The 17,743-nt window shown below is 43.7% G+C and overlaps 1 protein-coding gene across 1 annotated transcript in view; it reads right to left on the bottom strand.

Moving 5' to 3' along the window:
• Window positions 1-17,447, bottom strand: part of PGBD5 (piggyBac transposable element derived 5) — a 62,138-nt gene extending 44,691 nt beyond the window's left edge. The window contains exon 1 of the mRNA XM_082048658.1: window positions 16,882-17,447. Within this exon, the coding sequence (XP_081904784.1) occupies window positions 16,882-17,323 (442 nt within the window). The 5' untranslated portion in view covers window positions 17,324-17,447. The remainder of the gene's footprint in view (window positions 1-16,881) is intronic.
• Between the last annotated feature and the right edge of the window lie 296 nt (window positions 17,448-17,743).

Genomic DNA, 17,743 nt, shown 5'->3' on the forward strand with positions numbered 1-17,743 from the left:
CTTCCTCAGCTGCTTGTAGCTATGTTCACAAAGGTCTCTCATTTAAGCAACATCACTCTCTGTTCATTCTTTATTTATGTTGGCCACCTCATAAAATAAAATTAAGAAAAGTAAGAGACCTGCTGTGTCTCATTCAATCCCATCAGCTTCTTCCACCATCTCTGATGCAGCTCCTTTCCTCCTCACTAACTGTGAACGGCCCTGAATAGGTAGCATTTCCCCTTCCACATCAAGAATTGATTACATTCTGCCCTTAGGGCCAGATTCAACTACATCCTAAGTGCTATAACTCTCACATCAATGTTTTAGTGGGAGAAAAAAAAAAAAAAGCCTTGAGAATATTAGCAAGGCTGGGCCTGGAGTTTTTGTAACCAATGTCATCAAACCCTCAAGCTCTCTAGGCAAGCTAGAATGTTATTTATTTGTGGAGGGAGGAGGGAGAAGGGAGAGAGAAGACAGAGGAAACAGGTGAACATACTGCTTTTCATCACAGCTAAACACTAGATCTGGGACTGGTGGTACACCTGGCAGAGAGAGACAAGCCACCCTACAGCAGCTCTCTCTCTGGGCCTGGACTAAAATAGTCTGGCAGAGCTGGATGCAAATGAGCACAGTCCTGCTTGCCAGGCACAGTCTGCTTGTCCACATATGAACTACGCATCAAGATCCTTTCATAGCCCCGAGTGCAGTGGTGTCCAACATGGGGTGCACCCACCTCAGGGAGTGCACAAGACAATCTGTTTGGGTGCTGGAAGCAAGTATTTTCTTGTACTGATAATAAATAGAACAAATTAAATATTGTTTATTCAATCTTTATCTCATCCTTTTAAAAAATTCATTTTTTGTGTATGTTTTAAAATGTACATAGTATATTAGTACATGTACATAATTTATAATTAAACATACATACAACGGGGATACCTGCTCAAAAAACTTGTTGTGATAGGGGTACAAGACACCACTGCCTCAGTAATAACACTCAGGATTAAATCAACCTAGCAGACACGGTTCCCCCTCAGCTCTGCAGAGAGCTCAGCATTCACTTGAATCCTATAAGCGTCAGCTGAGCTACCCGTAGGTTTTATACCAGTATAACCAGTTTGCTTTGAAAAGGAGTAATTTCCCTCTGCTCTATGTGGAAAACTGTTCTTCTTGAATGGATGGGGAGTGGCAGTATCAGCCACAGATACTTTTGCATTGGTGTTTCATGTGGCTCTGCTATTAGCATGTTACTAGACTATGTCATTAAAGTAGTACCACATATGCAGTTATTTAAGTATGTGCCTATATGCTTCTCTGGATTCAAAGGATAATGTACTATATTAATATGCCTCAACACTCATCTTGAGTTTTTTAATTTGTGTCACTCACAAATCAAAAGGATGATTAACAGTCTTGTGTTTTTCTCTAGTGGAAATAAGTTTCCAGAGTACACACTCATTGTGCAGTCAGCCATGAAAACTATTAATCCTATAGGCAAGACGGAGGCAGTAATATGCATAGTGGTAGGAAAGAAGGGAAATGTCTTTTTATCATAAAAATCCTCTGTAGTCTCTCCTCCAGCCCCATTGTCCTCCCTCAGGGCCTTACAACTATCACACTCAATAGCTGCTGGTGATTCTTCTCAAACCTTGTCAATGTTTTGCAACCCATGTGTTCTTCAGGGAGCATGGGATTTTGCTTTTGATCATGGATCTTAATGTTAGTTTCTACCATGTACTCAAATCTGATGCCAAACTTATTACTTTTGTAATTGTATAAGATATTTATTAAAAGCTAATTAAATGCTATGTTCAGGGAGCAATCAGTCAGACAACTTGACATTGAGTTTTAGGCACGTAACATCAGGCACTTAAGCTCCTTGTATAGTCAAAGAAAACTGGTTGTGCTTCTCAACAAACATCAAAAGGGATTTCTTAAAATTTTGAAACTACAGTTTGGGAGTTAAATGACAACAATAATTTCTTTTAGGGTCTCCTAGGCTCCAGTCCAGCAGAGAACATCTGAGGCACATACTCAACCTTAAGCTACAGTGACCAAATTATCCTTTGGCACGAGTACAACACTACACCGAAGTGCCTGTTTTTGAAGCAATATTACGCATGTTTCTTACACCTAGGGTTGTTCCAAGCAAGTTAGCAGTAGAGGTCCCATAATATCAAGTCATGCTGTCTGTACAAAACCAGGAATAACTATAAAAGAATGAGTAGTGAGAAGTACAGTATAGAGTCCTTAAAGACACAACAAAAAAAGGTACTTAAAAATGCTACTTAGAAGACCTAACATTTTTACTTGAGCTTTAAAGCTTGCTTACTTTCTAAAGTACAGACAAGGCAACTTAGAGTGGCTGTCTACACCAGTGGTCACAGAAATCAAAACTTAAAATGTATCTGTGTGTCTCCTTTACTTAGGAAACATCCAGGCTCCACCAGTATGTAGAACAGTAGAGCTCAGCTGGTCTCAAAGGGGAAAAGAAAAGCAATAGCTACACCAAAACTGCTTAAACAAACTTAACATTTTGTTTTCTTTATAGAAATTATCACTCAGTTTTGGCCACATCCTTCTGCCTCTAGAACCAATGTCTGGGGAAAAATGGGTTCCGGGGTATACTATGCAAGCGACGGAAGAACCAGACACAGGAGACCCAATCCCCACCCAGACCAAGAGATGTGAAGGAGAAGGGAGAATATTCCTTAAATGCTTGCTGCAAAGAACTGGGTGCATTACTCAGTGCATTGATCTTTAAACTTCCACTAGTCTCTTCCACTAGGCAGTATGAGCACAGACGCATTCACACCCCAGTCCCAACAAAATGCTCACTCAAAACTCAATGCCAGAGCAGCTGACACCTTCAAAGTGCAACTTTCATCCAAACAGAAGCTTGATTAATCATGAGATAACCAGAGCCATAGATAGCACCGCTCCTATTAGATCTGTAACACAAATTTTGTTGAGCTGCACACTGCATTCCTTACAGCTTTTTAATGCTAAGTTTGATGTTGTGGTGGGTGTGACAGTTGTTCACATATCGCATCTCCTACGCACTCAGATCTGGAAAATCAGCTGTAGCGGGTGTGGGTGAGCAGCATGGTCAGGAGCATCTGGCCATCACTTTGCTATGTTAGACGTACCAGCTGTCATTTTTGTGTGACACTATGAACACAAGAACAGGCAGACTTTGGTTTCACACAGCCTTGTCTTTTGACGTCAACTAGCTTTTTCATCACAGGAGATGTTGTCAGAACCTACAGGCTCTTCTCACTACAAATGTGCTGTCTAATAAGGACTGAACTCAAGCAAGCCGTCCTTCAGCAAGGACAGTTCAAAAGGCTATCACTCCCATCAGCTATTTTTGCATAAGGTAGATGATAACTCAGTACCTGGAAGACCTTTACCTTCTCCTCCCACAGGAATGGACCTGGGCGCATGGGGCAGAGCAAAATTGCAAAAAGCCTGGCTTACTAACCACCAAAACTTGAACAATGAACCCCTGCCCCAGAGTACCTGCAATTTTAACAGGAACAGTGGAGACATGGTGTCCAGCAGAGCCCAGAAGAATAAAAAAAAAGCCGCTTCATAATGACTAAGAACATGTTGTTAAAATGTGAATTATCAATAGGATCTATATTAAGACATAAGAGAAACATTCATTTTTATGACAGCAAAGGATTCTAGGAAGCAAAATACAATTAGGGAAACCAAATGCTGTAGCAGAGAAGAGCAGGTTAGGAAAAGGTTATACAACAGATTAAAAGGATTCAGTAGAAATAGAAAGCTTCAAAGTAAAGTTTTGAACAGCTTTTGTTATACTTGTTTCTTGCTTCTTTTCTGATTAAAATATGGTGCTGAAGCATCCTCCCTCTAGCTGCCTATTTCAGCTTTATTTTAAAGAATCCCATCTTCCTTTTATCTTAGGAAGAAGGCTGACATTAGAAGAATTGGTAGCACACTGCTCGATGTCAAGCTGCTTCAGGTCACTACCCTTCTGAGTCAACCTTTCACCAAAAGACCTGAAGAAAAGGCACAGTTTGTATTTTAACATTTCACTCACTCAACAGCAATATCTGCCCATAAAATGCTTCAGCATACAATACAAAGGGCTGCTTTCAGAAAGAAACTAATGCTCACTTAGTTTCTTTTCATTGATTCAGGGAATCATAGCCAACAGCCAAAAGAAAAGAGAGTTAAAAACTGGTACAATCTCAACAACAGCCTTAACAGTGTTAAGTCAATTTCAGATTCCTAGAACAATTTCATACTCAGTACCCACTCTAACAGTACCAATTCAAAAAATATACATAGCTGAATATGTTACACCCACCATCTGTCCCAGAAAGCAAGTAGGTGTTTGCACACTATGATCTGCACTTAACAGAGCTCAACATATTTACACCAGTCTAGTAGGATTGTAGGATTACGTACTTCTGGTTATACTCCCACTCCTCTTAAGCAGAAACACCTGTGCCTTGTACACAGAGATCCAAAATGCTCTTTAACCAAATAAAATGGGAATGAAGAGAAAGAAGGGGGAAGTGAGGCCACTGCAATTTTCAGGATACAGAGATTAACATTAACCCAGGTATGCTTCAGCTGTCAGGGCAAGGATTTTGCCTTCATTTCCAAAGCAACTAATGAGGCTCACAAGAGAATAAGTTTCATAAGTCTGAGGACAGGACACCAGAAGCTGCAATACCTGTGGCAGAGATAGAGACGTAAAAAGTTCAAATCTTGCAGTGTACTATATTTTTGTTTCTAACCATCAAAAGCCAAGAGCCTCATAACAAGAGCCTAAGTGAATTTTAGTTCAATGTAACACATAAAAGCTGAGAAAACCCAGACTTTAAAAAAGAAGTAAGAGACTTAGTGACTTTAAACTTGGTACTCTCATCTCAATACTCCTCAAAGACTTGGGAGGAAAGACTAATCAAGGACATCAAGTCTAATGCCAAGCAATTGTATCATAGACAAGTCACCTTTGAATCATTTTTAGTGGGTAAGCTTCTAAGACGTTACTTACAGGATAGCTGAATTTATCTGTTCTGTTTCTTGCTAGGTACTTGTTAATTGGCAGCAACAGGAATGAGTAAGAGTATTAATGTGTCCTCTTTGCCCAGCTCCTTGACTGAGAAGAGTTGTCTGGATGAAGGCAGGTGTCTTTGGGAAATAAATTGTTTCATTTTATACCAGAACATGGAACTAGAATTGAGTGTATTACCAAGACACGGCCGATGCTGGGCTGATCATCCTACTAGATAGCAGTGGAATTTGTTGGCCAAAATAAATCTTACAGATCAATAATGAAAGTTTTTTCTCTAATTATCTGCTCAAATCAGAGACAATCTCTTATTCTGCAGAAAAATTACGCACAACTGACTTCTAAACCAGTGCTTTTCTAGGTAGCATTAGGCAGATTTTCAATTATCTTTAGTAAAGATAGTGAAATATTAGTACCTCTGAACATGGAACTATAAATCTTGGAACACTGTGCAATCTGCCAACAAAGAGTTGATTCTAAGCTGGGAAAGCCAGCAGAAGTAGTATAGGGGTATTCTTGCAAGGGAAGATTGTGAAGAAACCTGTTACTCTCTCATTTTTAGCCTGGGAGAAGAAATAAAAATTTAAAAAAAGGCAGCAAATATCTTAAAAATACCTGAGGCAAATATCGGAAAAACAGAAGACCTAAGTGCCACAGTACTCTTTGCAAGATGAAATAATTTTGCAATGCTAACAAAGAAGTGAAGAAACAGTTGTCTGATACCCAGCCCATGAACTGCAGAAATGTGGAGTAAACATTCTGTTGTCCTTTCCTGTTGAGACATAGAATCATAGAATCGTTTACTGCAGGCATCTGGACTATGACTTAGCTGGGCCTATTCCAGACCCGTGCTCTTCTTCCTCCACATACCCATCCTCATGGTCTACAGAGGTTTATGTTGGCATTCAGCTGCAAGATGGCTTTTTGTACCTCAAGAAGTCACGGACAAAGGCAAATACAAACCTAGGCACCACTGGATGATGCAGTAACTAAGCACCTCTGAAGTGTTGCACTGCTAATCTCACAAGTATTTGGGCGGTATTTTATCAGGCATCCCTGGCATACGAAGATTAGCATTTTTAACACACTGAAGGAGGCTCAGAATTAGTCATTTGAGTATAGATACAAGATTCATGCACACACAACTCATTACTATAGAAGTGAGGGTGAGAACAATACCCTAACTGTAAAATGTGCCTAGGCCACTTTAGCACAGCCAAGGGGAGGCAGGAGTTTCACCTTAATGGCTCAGGAGGCCTTCTGTGAGCACACAGCTCCTTCCCACAAGCTACACATCTTTTTCCCTGCTTCCAAATCTGATGCAGGAGATGCAAGTAGCAAATCTTTCACATAGCACTCCAATGTACAACTTACCACTAAGCAGCGTCCCTATTGTTTGCATGTATCTTAACCAATCTAAACCAGAGGAGAATAGTGCTGCAAGGGACCTCAGGAAGTCCTTTGGTCCAGGCCTCTGTTCCCGTTCAGCACACATACTGGGAGTCAGCCTAGTACAGCAGGCTTAGTGCCACTTGTTCTCAGGTTTCCAGTGACACATCTCATGTCTTCTGCAGCACTGCACTGTCTGAGAGTTTAGATTACATCTGATTTAATTATCTACCAATTCAATTTATACGTGTTATTCTTTAGATTCAGTTTTCACAGCAGATAAGGCAGATAATTCCCTTTCCTATAATAGCCCTTACTTATTCATATGGCCATTTAGCTTAAAAAAAAACAGAATACTGAATGGTGGTCCAGTTTGCAGATTTTCTGCTTCTCAGTCCTTTCTCTTCACATTTGACTATTTGCTTCTCACCTCAGTTGGTGACCCAGACTCTCTCTCATAAGCCAGTCTCATCACAAGTCTTGTACTCTGTTTAAATATCCGGGGAGGATGTTTGCATTTTCACAACAACATGACACTTGAGTCACATTTTTTCTGGCATTCAGCTTCGGCTTCCAGTTCCTTTTCCATCTAAACAAGTTCTTCCTCTTCATTTTCCACTTTTGCCATTAGTCACTGCTGTCTTCACACTAAGCATTTCTTCCTTGCACCATGCCCTTTTCTTTCCTCCTGGGCTATTTCAGGCTGTCAAGAACCTTGCAAATTCTCAACCTGTCCTTCAGTGTACATGGAGTCAGTCCCAACTTGGTGTTATCAAAAGGTTTAATAAACAAATTCAGTAAGTCCACCTCCTTTCAGGAAGGCAGTTTCAAATTCTCATTAAATTAAAAAAAAATAATCTTCCATCAGAACATTTAAGCTTTTGCCAGATCTTTATGCAACACATTTTTTGAGATACTGGGCCAGAGCTTATCGAATTCAGCTGGAGACAGAAACAGACATCTGCAGTTATGACGATTTTACTGAGAATACCTGGCAGGGACTAGATGGTATTTATTCAGTCAGGCAATTCTGCATCTGCCTGCTTGTTCCCCCTGTATACCTTAATCTCTTCAAGGTTTGTTGGAACAATGCATAACAGAAAGCACAATGTAAAACTTGAACCTAGTAATGCAGAGATGGCTCCTGCCTCAAGAATTTGCCGCTGATTCAGTACAGTAAATAAGGAGTTTGATGGGGAACAAAGTAACCATGGTGGGCCATGGAAGGCTCAGATAGCTCCTAACTATGCACAACAACTCCAGGTGCCAAAACTACCACCAGCTGGTACCTTGTTTTACACATGAGAAATGAACACTAGAAGTAATTTGAACCAGAAGGAACTCGCAGGGCACCTATGAAATAGAAAGGTAACGAGAAGACAGTGCTATTTCCCTGTCGCTTTGTGATAGCAGCGAGGTTCTCCATGGCTGAGGGGAGGGCTGGCCACCAACAGCCAGAGCTGTAGGACAGGCTATGAAGAGCCCAGAGCCCTTGGGAAGTGGGCTACAAGAGCGGCCCAAATGAGCACTGCCATATTCTTTCTCAACACCTTTTTTGTGGAAAAGGCATTACAGAAAGTATGGCTTTTTTGCCAGTGTTTTTGTTTGTTTCAAGGAGCTGCTGCCAGTCCCTCAGGGGCACCACCATGCCTGATTGTCCCTGGCCACCCCACAGCCCAGGGCCTCACGCCAGCCCCCAGGGCTGTCAGCCCCTGCCCCAGCAGGGCCAGGCTCCAGCTCCCCACAGCCCTGCCCAGCCATGGCCATGGCTGAGCCAGGCTCAAATCCTGACCCATCCTCAGCCTGTTCCCAGGGAGATGTCTGGTGCCCAGAGCTGCCTCAGTGCCCTCGGCTGCAATTGTCCTGGCTGGGGTGGTAGGACAGGCCCCGTCCACCAAGCCCTGCTCTGACAGTCCCCCATGAGGAGCCCTCTGACTCCACAGGGCACAGTGACAGGGGGCTGCTGTAGAAGTTTGACAAGCTGTTTTAGACCATCGCTGATGTCAGTTTAACTGTGAGTCACTACCCAGAAGTACAGAAGCAGATGAAGAAAGGCCTTTTTTTTGAAAGGGTCATTCGTTATTTATCAAGTACAACCCCATCAAGTGGAAAAAGCAGGATGTCATTTACTGCAAAACTCATAATTCTTTTCCCAATGGGGGAGATTCGTGATGTGCTTAAAGCCACCTCCTTTCCTTACCCTTAAAAGAAAGGGCTGTGACTATTTGCAGCAATGTTAGCACCATGAAAATAGCTACAGATCACTCAAAGACATGCAAAGTCTTAGTGCTTAATTTCTTTTAATCTCAAAGACAATGATGAGAGGGAATTAATGCAGACCTCACAAGTATAAACCTTCAGACACTGTATTTTACTACATAATAGGACAAGTAAGGAATAACTACAAAGCCTAGGAAATGGGGGAAACTCTTCAGTTTCAGGAGATCTTCTCATTTAGTAATCCCATTCAAGAACACAGTCCAGCAAAGCCCTTTGAAATACAAAAGAAGCATTTATATCCACCTATGTATTTATATTCATAATGCAACATATCCAGCGTGACAGATGTAAGAGCATCTTACATTTTTCAAGATCATCTTGGGCATTTCTTGCCCCAAACCAAAGGTAGTTCATTTTTGCCAGGCTGCTGCAGCAAGTGAGCCAGCACCTTGCCCTCTGGGGAAGACTGACCGCCTCTTGCCTTTCAGTCCAGCTGAACTGTTTTCCCAGTACTGGGGCAGAGTAAGTAATCCTAGATCCCCATCACAAATGCCACAAGCCATATGCACAAGTGCATACATGCATGAGTTTCAATACATATAACCTCTTCCAAGTAGTTTTTCAGGGCATGAACTGACAAGATTACCATTGCTCAATGTCTGTATCAGTAGGGTGCACCCAGCAGCGGACAGCACAGTGACATCAATGGGAACAGCCAAACGCTGACCCCAGACTGCACACCTACAGGTGCTACCCACTGGGAAGTTAGCCAGCATCTACCTTCCAAAAAAAGCAGAGATGATTATACATACTAGATAGTCAGACTTTCCACAACAGTGAATTTTGTAAATAACTTACAGAAAGATAGATATTCTCATTTTTCCCTCCAATTTAATCTTCCATACACACCCACTTCTCTGCCATATGTAATCAGAAATGAATCACACTTTTAACAGCAGTTGCTTTAAGTCTTTTTTTCTGCTTTTTCTTCACCAGAAATAACACTTCAATTTGTGACAACTGATGGGCTCACTGTATGTTTTATCTCAGTCCAGTAATCTTCCTGTCCAATGCACAGCTAATTCCCCCAATCCATACAGATGTACAAGATATTCTTTGCTTCAGTGTCTCCTGTGTATCCCTCTCAGACATGATTTTTGCATCCTTACAGTGTGCATTACTGACTACAGTTCAGTTTGCCCAGTTTTCAACCGCACAGCTACAGCTTTGTATTGCTTGCTGAATAGAAGTTGCTTGGTTTTGTTCTTTGTCCTTTTTCATGGCAAATACAGTTTGTCAGTACAGGTCATGTGAGTCCCTCATGCTGTCCAAGAAAGCAGAATTGAAAGCATGTTTTCTATAATATCATGCACCGTTAATATCAGTTGTCTTCAGAGAAATTCAGGAGATAACCCAGGAGTAATTTATACAGCATCAAAATAAGCTAAGGAGCCTTCCAAGCCTATTTCCCTGCAGTCTCTCAATCAAGGAGTTCTGGCATTGTTTTTCAAAGACGCACTCAGTTATGTGTCTGTTCATTTTCAGATAGAGCCAGTGACTGATTAACATCCTGTTCTTTAAGGAATATGAAGTGGGAACTTGGATAAGCTCCTAGAAAGGATGCCTTGCCACAAGGAAGCAAGACATCAAATGCTAGTATTCTCATGTGTTTGTCTCAGCCATGCACTCCTTTTGAGTCCATCTGTTTTGCTTCCTAATAAAATGCCCAATTCTTGGCAGTATTCAGAAGTATGGGGTATCTTAGGAGTCATATTACACCAACCTCTAGACAAGATGTGTCATTGTATCCATAATTACCTTCCCTTTGGGAAGCACCTAGTATCTCCAAACTGCTAAATCCAACTTCTCCAAAAGTTTGAAGGCTTGAGCATGGGAGGGAAACAAAACACTTACATGAATAAGCACACCTAAGAGAAATTTCCAGCTTATTTTTAGTCTATGGCATCCTGGACAGCTTCCTATGACCTAGCAGTCTGTACAGAATTAGCAAGTCAACTCCACTATTAACGTCCTCATTAGACTCAGCAAGGAAGTTAATTTCCTCTCCAGGTTGACTTCGAGGTATGCAGATGATGAAATTATTTGCTGTACTGTTTCTGTGATATTGACAAAAGGACAAGAGTACCTGTAGGAACTAATCTACTTCTTTTAAATGACCCCATCAATAGCTGCAAGGGGAAAAGACTCATTTGATGCAGTGACAGATCTAGGAGTAAATATGCTTTTTCTGTGTAAAAGGATAGATGGCATCTGTGGAAAAGACCTTGATCTGCAATGCTTATCAGCTTTAATGTTTAAGTACTGACCAAAACTAGTTCTCCATATAAAAGCAGATAAGAACAGCTTTCTCGATGAAGTTCATCAACACTGGGTTATTCCCCAAATGCATGTTCAATTGCAGAGGTATAAGCAAAAGGAGGAAAGGAACACAGATAGCTAAGTTGCACTAAATTTTAGAATCAATAAGGCTGCCGTGTCACTTGCAACACTTCAGTGATGATGGAAGCAGGAAAATGTGCTCTAAATCCAGTAAAACCACCTGAAGAGCACACTTAGATTTCTTAACATGTATTCAGATATTAAACCTTCGCATAATTCACTTATTTAACAAAACATCAAACATTTAAGTCATCCTATAAACGATCCAAAAAGTAGCAGTGTACATCTTTGTGATGCATCATGACAACATCACACTACTTCTAGGAAGATAAGTAATTTCTATTTAGAATGCAATAACAGATTCTATAGACAGGCAATTTTTTTTGCAGTATTTTCAATGGTTGTGCAAGTCAAAAGTGGCTCATTTCTCTGATGACATAAATAAGCAAGAACAAGTCACATCAGCACCACTTTACCACTTACAGTCAGAGAATTTGGCCCAGATATTTCTGAAGCAGAATCTGTCATAAGCGACTAAACAGCTTTCATAGCTTTTCTTCTACCTCTGGAGTCTTTAAGTACTGACCTCAATCTAACAAGACTAAAGCCTTCAGATTTGACTCAGGATTTGAATCAAGATCACCACCACTGTGAGATGGTGACCCAGCCTGACCCAAGAGCTCTTCTTCCAGGCTCCCTGCTGCGGGAAAGCTGCCTTCCCATCTCCCTTTCCACACTCTTGGGAAGAGCATGTGCATTGGATCTCCCCCTACACTCTCTGCCCAGTTACGATTATAGCCATTCTAATCACAGCTAGCAGCCTTTCTCCCCTTACCTGTATCACTTTCCTCTCCTTTGATTATTTAACACTAACTGAATTGTTAAGCTCTGCTAAAAATATATAGAACACAAGTCAAATTAACAACTCCATGCTTTGTCAATATATATTGTATTGTATGATTCACTGGAGACTGACTTGAAGAAACTAAATTCATTTTCCTTATTTAACACTCATAAAATAACACTACTGAAAAAAATTCAAGCAAGAGTGAAGTCTTATCAGCTGACATGCAAACAGACAGTTGTTATTAAATATAAGAAAAACCTTTTTTTACTGTGAGGGTAGTCACAACCTGGAATTCGAAGCTGTGCCTTGCTTCCTGGACTTTAGCTGGAACATGCAGACTCATTTAATCTCTCAGATAACATACCCTCCCTTGTGCAGAAGCTCATTTCTCATATGGCAGCCATGACAGAATAAATGACTGTTTCACATAACCTGGTCTTTTTTTAAAATAATATTCTAATTAAAAAAAAAAAATAAATAAAAGCTTCAAATGTTCATTTAAATCTCTTCAAGATGACAAGGAGACCCTGATTACTAGACATGGTCTATGCAGCTTCTCCCTGAGAGCATGCTGTTCTACTAGAGCATGTTCTTCAAAGATGGTAACTTAGAGCACATTTAGTGTTTCAAATAAATAGTCTGGAAATCCACAAAAAGCTAGTTACACTCTCTAAATCCAGCTTGAATAGGAGCTGCTATGCTCTTTTAGCAAGGAACATTCTTAACATTTTGTCCTCAGTTCTAGGCTTAAGGAGAGGGTTTGGAGGGCATAGAAAATTAAGAAAATAGAATCACCAATTGGCTGCAATTTTGAAGACTTCAGCATTAACTTCTGCTCAGACTTCTCTGCTATTGCTGCCATGGTAAAACATTATCCCTAATAGGAAGTGCTCTTACATCTGAGGTCTAGTTTTCTGGTCATCGAACTATATGGATATAGGAAGCATTGGACCCTAGGAAGAGAATGCCAGCTACCCCAATTCAGGAACATCAAGCTGCAGCAATACAAGGATATTTGCACCTTCTAAGACCCTCAAAAAAGAAAGACCAGAACCAATAGTGGCTCTGTGTGTTACAAAACATTTCCTGGCCAGATTACTGAGCTAACAAGGGAAAGCACCACCCAGAGCCACCCCATTCTTGAAGGAAAGAAAAGCACACCCATTAAGTCTGAGCCAGAAGCAACCAGAAATCAAGGGTTTGCACTGACATACTGGCACTTACTAGCTTGTCACTAAAGTAATACAGTTTCTCACTCGCTCTCTTCATTTTCATTATGCTTCCCCTATCCCAGCAGCAATTCGTTTTGTTATTCTTTCTGCACTGCCACAACTGCCTCTGTCCTGGCCTCAGAGGATGGGAAGCCAGAGCAGCCCCACCGACCCCTCCTTCCAGAATCAAAGTACTGTTTGGGCAGAGGTCAGACCTCCTTTCCTAGAAGTCTATCCATTTGTAGGTTCACTTCCCAACAAATCAATTCTGCTTCCCCCTCACAGCGAAGTTTTGGAGAGAAGGGTGATGCCAAAAACATGCCCGGATCCAATATTCAGTTATGAATACCATCGTCACACATGCTGACCCAGCCACAGACCCGCTGTGGCCAGGTAATCTCTGTGAAGGGAAAGCATTTCAACAACTGCCTGCAAGACTTCCTACACACTGATCACATCCCAGTACCTCAGAACTCATGTTATTGCTTTGCTATTTGTGACAGGCACTTGAGCTCCTGTTTCCTCAGCCTATTTTAATCAGAACTACACAGAGCCACTAGTTATCAGTTTCAAAATCAGGGCATCGCAATATGGTCGAGATTTTTCTCAGCAACTAAAGAGAATGATTTCTCAGAGTAGCTTAACTGGAAATAACATGAAGTGCCAGCAAGCCATCTGTTCTAACCTCGGTGTTAAAAAGTTAACAGCTATTTTGGATTTTCACAAAGGAAGTCAGCTAAAGGTATTCATGTTAGGTCCCCCCCTCCCTTTGGGCAGTCTAAACACCCGCTATTTTTATTGAATGCAACAGAAACAACAGTAACTAGAGATCCCTTAAAAAGGGGCAGAAAACAAAAAGTCAGGGACACAAGCAGCACAGCGTTGTGTAGTGATACCATCCAGTCACTTCTTTTTCAACACACAAGTCAATCCAGACCTTTCCCGTTTTGTCACAACCTGCCACATGGGCAAGGCAGAAATCACCATGAACACAGGCAGTGACTGACTGCAGATTGAGGCCATACTGAACCATCTAACACTGAGAGCACCTCTGAAGCACATCTGGTCCTCTGGGATATTTTAGAGATGAAGTATCAGCTAGCCTGTCTGTGATCAGGACTAATTCTAGGGATGGATACAATAATTTTTAAGACATCAGTTTAATATAAAAGGTGGCAAGGAAAAAACAGTATTCAGTAATTTACTTTAAAGAAGAAAAAAAAGGAAGTGATAATATTTCCTACTGCTAATTAAAAAGACCACAAGAGTTTCATAAGTGGCTTTTCAGTTTTTTCTTAGGAGCTTTAAGTCATTCTTATTAACTAACTTAAATCTTTTTCTCCTCTGCAACTTCCCTTTCATGAAGGGGCAGTCTCCCAAGACAAACAGCATGATACTAGGTTTGATCCTAGTCTGATTCAATAATTTCTTTCCAGCATTGATGTAGCTGAAGTCTCTTGAGACTTCAGTCCACAAGGACATTTGTCTTCTGGCATCAGATGATGACAAGTATTGCCACTAGGATTCTTCTCTTGAGATTTTGACCAAAATGCTGCACTTGGAAGTTTTCATGCTACCCTAGTATAAGTTTTACCTCAGTCTTATGAAGGCCTCTTCCTTCTAAGCTCAGAACCTTCCAAGGAAGCATTCTCACATCCAACACATCTGAACTGAGAATACAGTTTTATTAGTGCTCTGTGTCTGACCAACCCTTGTAGTCCATTAGTGACTGAAAGATGTGCTGTCACTGCAAGGGACAGCTGCCTGCACCTCAGTGGAGACCTCTTCCTCAGTGTTTATGGATCTGAACTCTTTGGTCAGAACAGTGTCCAATGAAGTGACAATGGTGCCAGTACAAGTGTGCTTTGTGCGACTCCAGTTATGATATATGTGTGGCCTAAAACCAGATGATCTGCCAACTAGAATTAGAGGAGCTTAGTTATATATTATACAATGCTTAGAATTTGAGTAGTCAAAAAAAAAAAACATGACAGAGGGTACATGTTTCACACATATCAAAGCATAACACTAAATGAACTTCAGCCAAACCAAATCACCATGCTATGAACAGCATGTAGCATCTGTCATCATCAACAGAATGAAAGGGCAGCAGCAACCTCTTCTCCAGCTATTACAAGGAGGAAATATTCACAGCGATACCCATACAACTTCCTCAAGAGACATCTGCATCTATTTCTGACAGCCATAAACCAGACTCCTTTATTTCAAAGGAAATATGAATTCCTGAATTAATAGGTCATCGACTTAATTCTTTTCCAAACCAGCATTAAAACACTAATCCCAGTTCTGTCTATATTAAAATGGGTATTAAGGTATAAAGGAAAATATATAAAGGCATAAGCCAGCAAAGGCTGAGAAATTAAGTGATAATTAATGCTGAAATAGCATGAAGCCTATAGTCCAGAACCTGATCTTAGATATGCTTATGAATAAGAATCATCAATAAAACTTGCAGAGTTCTTTAAAGAGTCACGTCAGCATGATATTTAAATATTTTACAGTGTCTAGCTATTTCTAGAGGTAAATGCAACTTCTATTTGCACAACTGTCAGAAGCAAGACACAACTTTTTCTGGGCTCGAGTGCTACCTTACTCTCCCACAAGCTCCTTCTTCAAATCGATTTCTACCTGTCCCACTGCACAAAATTCCACACACTACACCAAGCCTAGCAGCAGACTTCTGCATTTATATTTCCATAGCAAAATGAAGGAATTAAACTCTATACACACACACGCAAAAAAAAAAAAAAAAAAAAACAACAAAAAAACAACCTAATCCAAAACCAAACCACACACCAACAGTGAAGACAAGCAACCTTAAGACAGGCAAGCCATCAGCTCAGTTGAAGATCACAGCAATCATCACATCCTGTTCTGAGATGGAAATGTTTTATTTCACATCCCAGCTCTTCATAACGATTCGTCTTTCTTAGCAAAGCCTCATGGCTACACAGTCAACTTGGGTGTTGATGTCTGTGGACAGATATAACGGCTCTGGTGGAAAATCAGTGGTGCAACTTGCTACACAAGCCAGTCCATGGACATCTCAATGCTGTGCACTGCTGCTGTATGTCATGTCATGTCAGTTCATCACTCTCTTCAACTTCACTCTGGCCAAAAGCCATGCAAGAAGGGTTGAGGTTGGGGACAGCTGCACAGAAAGCCTTGCAGCCAGAGGGAATCCCAGTCCCATTTCCAAGAGCCTTTCTGCACAGCAGGTCACCTACATCGCCCAGATCCGCACTTTCCCCACCTGTAAGCAGGGACGAGGAGCCAGCTGCCACAGCAGAGCACCGCCAAACACGGGGGCTGCGCAGCACACTCTGCTCCGAGGAGATCCCGCCCGCTCCCCGCCGGGATCCCCGAAGCTGCTGGCGCTCGGGGCACCGCTACAGCGCCGGGAGGGCACGCCTGTGACTAAGCAGACGCGGCCTCCCCTCGCCCGCCCGCTCACTGCCTGGGCCAGGCTCTCCCCGCACCAGCGCGGCCGGCCCTGGACACCAGCGACCTGACAGCAGGGCTGTTCCCGGGAGGGCACCGCGGAGGAGGCACCTGCCGTCTCCCCCGAAGCCACGGGCTGGGCACCAGCCGAGGCCGACGGCCGGGCCCGCAGGGGCTTCCCTTCCCGGCACTGCCGGGCACGGCTGCGCCGCGACCCAGGCCTCGCCGCCGCGCTCCGGGCACCCCCGCTCCCAAGGGCCGCCCGGAGCCGCCCGGCCCCACCGCTCCCTGCCCCGGCAGCCCGCTGTCCGCCGTACCGCTGCCATCCTTGAAGTGAGGGGGTGGGACGTCTCGCAGCGACCGGGTCCAGCCCCCCTTCTCCGCTTCCTCCTCCTCCTCCTCTTCCATAGGGCCGAGGCCGCCCGGGACAGCGCAGCTGCCGCCGCCGCCGACCTGCCGCTGCCGCCGCCGCTCCGCCGGGGTGGCCGCCGCCCTGGGGACGCGGCGCCGGGCCACCCTGCCCCGCGGGCTCGGCCCCTCGGGGCGCCCCTCGTCCTCCTCGTCGTCCTCCTCGTCCTGGGAAGAGGCGGCGGAGCGGGAGTCGGCCGAGGTGCTGTAGAAGGGGTTCCCGCTGCTATCCTGGCCCGACTCCCCGAAGACGTCGTCGGAGATCTGCAGGCTCTCGTAGCGGGAGCGGGCCGCCTCCAGCAGCGACAGCGCCTTCCTCCGCGCCGGCCCGCCGCCGCCCTCCGCCATCATCTCGGCCGCTGCCAGCAGCCGCCCGCGCTCCCCTCGGCCCGGCTCGGCCGGGTCCTGCGGCCGCAGGCAGCAGCCCAGCAGCAGGAACGGCTCGGGCACGGCGGCGGGCAAACAGGGAATGGGGGGAGCCCCACTACCGCCGGGGCTGAGCCCTGCCTCCCGCTCCCGCCCGCACCACCCGCCCCTGTGTGTGTGCAGGGACATGGGGGGAAGGAGCCAGCTCAACATCTCCAAGTACCACATCCAGCCAATTACCGCGGCACTCCAGGCCCGGGAGGTGGGGTTATATGGGCGCCGCGGGCCGGCGCGGGCCGCCCACCGCCCGCCCCGCCGCTCGCCGCCGCTCCACCCATTTAAAACTACAGCACCGGCTGCGGCGGGGTCGCTGCTGCGCGCCACCGCCGGAAGGGGGGTCCCTGA

This window comes from Streptopelia decaocto, assembly GCF_964273445.1.
Source record: "Streptopelia decaocto genome assembly, chromosome: 3".
Taxonomy (NCBI): Eukaryota; Metazoa; Chordata; class Aves; order Columbiformes; family Columbidae; genus Streptopelia; species Streptopelia decaocto.